The sequence below is a fragment of the Aquarana catesbeiana genome, linkage group LG11 (assembly GCF_042186555.1).
Source record: "Aquarana catesbeiana isolate 2022-GZ linkage group LG11, ASM4218655v1, whole genome shotgun sequence".
Classification (NCBI taxonomy): domain Eukaryota; kingdom Metazoa; phylum Chordata; class Amphibia; order Anura; family Ranidae; genus Aquarana; species Aquarana catesbeiana.
The window spans coordinates 273,270,808-273,275,204 of NC_133334.1; the positions used below are offsets into that span (position 1 = coordinate 273,270,808).

At 47.2% G+C, this 4,397-nt stretch overlaps 1 protein-coding gene across 1 annotated transcript in view; it reads left to right on the top strand.

Moving 5' to 3' along the window:
- Positions 1 to 255: 255 nt before the first annotated feature.
- The window catches only part of LOC141112782 (lon protease homolog 2, peroxisomal-like), a gene marked incomplete at its 3' end in the record, with an annotated part of 10,915 nt that continues 6,773 nt past the window's right edge, over positions 256 to 4,397 (top strand). Inside the window, 2 exon segments of the mRNA XM_073605837.1 lie at positions 256 to 558; positions 4,206 to 4,397. The exon segment at positions 4,206 to 4,397 is cut by the window's right edge and continues 43 nt beyond it. Coding sequence (XP_073461938.1) covers positions 326 to 558; positions 4,206 to 4,397 — 425 coding nt within the window.

A 4,397-nucleotide genomic window follows, 5' to 3' on the forward strand; every position in this document is an offset into this window, starting at 1 on the left:
TGAGGAGTATATAGGATATAATGAGGAGTATATAGGATATAATATAATCATTATATAGGATATAATGTGGTGTATATAGGATATAATGAGGAGTATATAGGATGTATATAGGATATATTGAGGAGTATATAGGATATAATGAGGAGTATATATGATATCAGGATATAATGAGGTGATTTCTCAGTTGTAGTACTCACAGTTGGCCAGTAGATGGCGGCGGTTCTCTCAGGTGATTTGTCTCCGGCCGCTCTCCGTAGTCTGGTTGCTCTTTGCCCGGTCGGGGCTGTCAGTGAGGTCGGTCGGTCGGTGTGTGTTTAGGTCGTTCATGGCCTCTATCGGCTCTATCCAGATCCCCCGGCGGCTGCCGCTTCTCCTGACCCATGACGGGGTGCTCCTGCCCGGCTCCAGCATGCGGGTGAGTGTGGACTCTCCCGGGAATATGGATCTGGTGCGGAACCGGCTGCTGAGAGGAACCTCCCTGAAGAGCACCATCATCGGTGTGATCCCCAATACCCGGGACCCGAGCACCGACACCGAGGAGCTCCCCGCCCTGCACAGGTCCGTGTCCCCTCACAGTGGGGGTGTGTCTGTCCCTTCTGAGGCCCCTGACACAGTGCCTGACTTCTTTGGGGCCCCTGGTGATGTGCCTGTCCCTTCTGGGGCCCCTGATGTAGTGCCTGATGTCTTTTGGGCCCCTGGTGATGTGCCTGTCCCTTCTGGGGCCCCTGATGTAGTGCCTGATGTCTTTTGGGCCCCTGGTGATGTGCCTGTCCCTTCTGGGGCCCCTGATGTCTTTCTGGCGCTGTGAGGTCTGGCACCATGTCAGGGGCCCCAGAAGGGACGGGCACATCACCGGGGGCCCCAAAAGACGTCAGGCACTATGTCAGGGGCCCCATAGTGTGTATTAAATTATCCTCAGGATCCGTGTGATTCACATGTGTTTAGGTTTAGAGGGATGAGGTGGCAACTCTAGGTAGAGCGCCGGTCCCTCCTTCGGACCCCTGGTTAGACTTCCGTACCCCCGGGTTCCGTACCCCCGGGTAGAGCGCCGGTCCCCCGTGGGACCCCTGGGTAGAGCGGCCATGCCTTCTGGAGCCCCCCAGTAAGAGGCCCGTTTCTTCTGGATATGCCTGTTCTTCTGGGGCCCCCTGGTGACATGGCTGTTCTTCTGGGGCCCCCCGGTGACATGGCTGTTCTTCTGGGGCCCCCCGGTGACATGGCTGTTCTTCTGGGGCCCCTGGCAATTTGCCTGCCAATTCTGGGCCCCCCAGTAAAGCACCTGTTCTTTCTGGGGATCTATGCATTGTTGTGTGTTTTCAGTTTTGCTGGCCATGTATTGTGGTTTCCTATGGGCCACGTTCACATCGGTGCATTTTATGGAAAGAGACGGGGACCAGCAGGTTGTGTTTTTTTTGGTTCTATAGACTTCAATGGATCGAAGACGTGGATTGCAAAACGCGAACTGAAACCTGCATTAGTGTGAACCGGCCTAACAATGTGTTTGACCCTTTCGTGGGCCCCTGGCAAAGTGTCCGCCTCTTCAGGCCCCTCCTTGAAAAAGTGCCGGTTCCTCGTAGAGTCGTGACAAAGCCCCCGTGTCCCCCCCAAGTAGGGGAAGACTGTGCGGGTTTCTGCACAGATGTCAATGGAAATCGCACCCCGAGATCGCCAGAAGTAGTTCAGAAACTGCTTTTGTGAACCGGCGCGGCGTCGACATGCCAAATCACATCAATGTGAACCAGGGCTTAGGTTGGGCCCCTTTCACACTTGCGCGACTTGTCCTGGGACAGCAAAGTCGCATGCCAAGTCGTACCCCATGATTTCCAGTGAGTACCGTTCATATCTGTGCGACTTCAAGTCACACTGACTTCAAAGTAGTCCCTGTACTACTTTGGCCTGACTTTGATGCGAGTTACACAGGCATTCCCTGCAATTGCGTCGAAATCGTGCCACTTAAAAGTTGCGGTAGTGAGGAAAAAGGGGGCGTAAGGCAGAGATGAAGAGAAACATTGTAACACTTAATTCTTTTAGATCAAAGGAATGAACTTCGATCTGTAAATGAGGTCAGTTTAACCACTTAAAAGACACTTGTTGCTTACAAGTTAAAATCTGTATTTATTTGCTAGAAATTTACTTAGATAGATAGAAACCCTAGACATTATATAGATCTATCTATCTATCTATCTATCTATCTATCTATCTATCTATCTATCTATCTATCTATCTATCTATTTTGCAGAGACCCCAAAGAATAAAATGGCGATTGTTGCAATATTTTATGTCGCACTGTATTTGCTCAGCGCTCTTTCAGATGCAATTTTTTTTTTTTGGGGGGGGGGGGGGAAGAATACACTTTAACCACCTGCTATCAGCGCTATGGCCGGATGACGGCCACAGCGCGGACCTGCATTCCGGGAGGCCGTCATATGACAGCCTCCCCTGTGCACGCTCCCTGCGCACGCCCTGTGATCACCGAGTCACTGAGACTCGGCTGATCACCGATCCGTGTAAGGGGCCGCTCTCGGCCCCTTACCATGTGATCAGCTGTCAGACAATGACAGCTGATCACATGATGTAAACAAAGGATCAGTAATCGTTTTTTTTTTTTTACTCACGCTGACAGCGCGAGTAGAAAAAAAAGCCGATCACCGGCTCAGATGCCAGGGACATTGGTCCCCAAGTGGAAGAGGCACATGTGCCACCTAACAGTGCCCACCTGTAGTGTCAATCAGTGCCACCTGGCAGTGCTGCCCATCACTGCCACCCATCAGTGTACATCAATGAAGGAGAAAAATGACCCGTTTTTTTAAATTTTTTATAACAAAATATTAAAAAAATAAAATTTTTTTTTTTTTTTTAATTCAGTTTTTTACATTTTTTTAGCAAAAAGTAAAAACCGCAGAGGTGATCAAATACCACCAAAAGAAAGCTCTATTTGTGGTGAAAAAATGATAAAAATTTCATTTGGGTACAGTGTTGCATGACCGCGCAATTGTCATTCAAAGAGTGACAGCGCTGAAAGCTGAAAATTGGTCTGGATAGGAGGGGGATTTAAGTGCCCAGTAAGCAAGTGGTTAATGAATTAATAAAAAAAACTAAACGGTAAAGTTAGCCTAATGTTTTTTATAATGTGAAGGATGATGTTACGCCGCGAGAATCGTGATCTTTATTCTAAGCAAAAAAAAAAAAAATCGTGATTCTCATTTTGGCCACAATTGTGCAGCTCTAACACACATCCAATAAAAAAAAAAAAGAAAGGAAAAAAAACAAAACAAACGTATTCATGAATTTAGGCCAATATGTATTCTGCTACATGTCTTTTTGGTAAAAAAAAAAAAAAAAAAATCACAATATGTGTATATTGACTAGTTTGCGTGAAAGTTGCAAACAAAAAAAAAATAATAATAATTATATATATATATATTAATAATGGCAGTGATCAACGACTTCTAATCGGACTGTGATAGCATGGTGGGCAATCTGACTCTGGGGGGGAACTGACATCAGTAGTGACACTAATGCAGTGATAATACTATGCACTGTCACTGTACTAATGACACTGGCTGGGAAGGGGTTAACCTCTAGGGGCAATCATGGGGTTAAATGTTTGCCTAACAATGTGTTGTGTGCTGATTTTTTTTTTTTTTTTTAACTATTATTATTATTATTATTATACAGGATTTATATAGCGCCGACAGTTTACGCAGCACTTTACAACATGAGGGCAGACAGTACAAGTACAATACAATTCAATACAGGAGGAATCAGAGGGCCCTGCTCGTTAGAGCTTACAATCTAGGAGGGAGGGTCAAGTGATACAAAAGGATAATAGCTGTGGGGGATGAACTAATGGAGAAAATAGCGCAGTTGTTAGATGGAGGCAGGATAGGCTTCTCTGAAGAGGAAAGTTTTCAGGGATCGCCTAAAAGTGGATAAAGTTGGAGACAGTCTGACAGATTGGGGTAGGGAATTCCAGAGGATGGGCGAGGCTCGGGAGAAGTCCTGGAGGCGGATATGGGAGGAGGTGATGAGGGAGCTAGAGAGCAGGAGATCTTGGGAGGAACGGAGAGGGCGATTAGGTTGGTATTTTGAGACTAGGTTAGTGATGTAGCTGGGGGCAGAGTTGTAAAGTTCTCTTTGTTTCTTAGCCCCTCGTTCACATTGGAGTGATTCTATAACTCTATAACTCTTGTGCTCCCTGGCAGGATCGGAACAGCGGCACTAGCCGTGCAAGTCGTTGGCAGTAACTGGCCCAAACCGCACTACACCCTATTGGTCACCGGCCTGTGCCGATTTCAGATCACGGAGATTGTGAAAACCCAACCCTATCCAGTCGCTGAGGTGGAGCAACTCGATCGCTTGGAGGACTTGAGCACTAAAGAGGAGTTTAAAGAGGC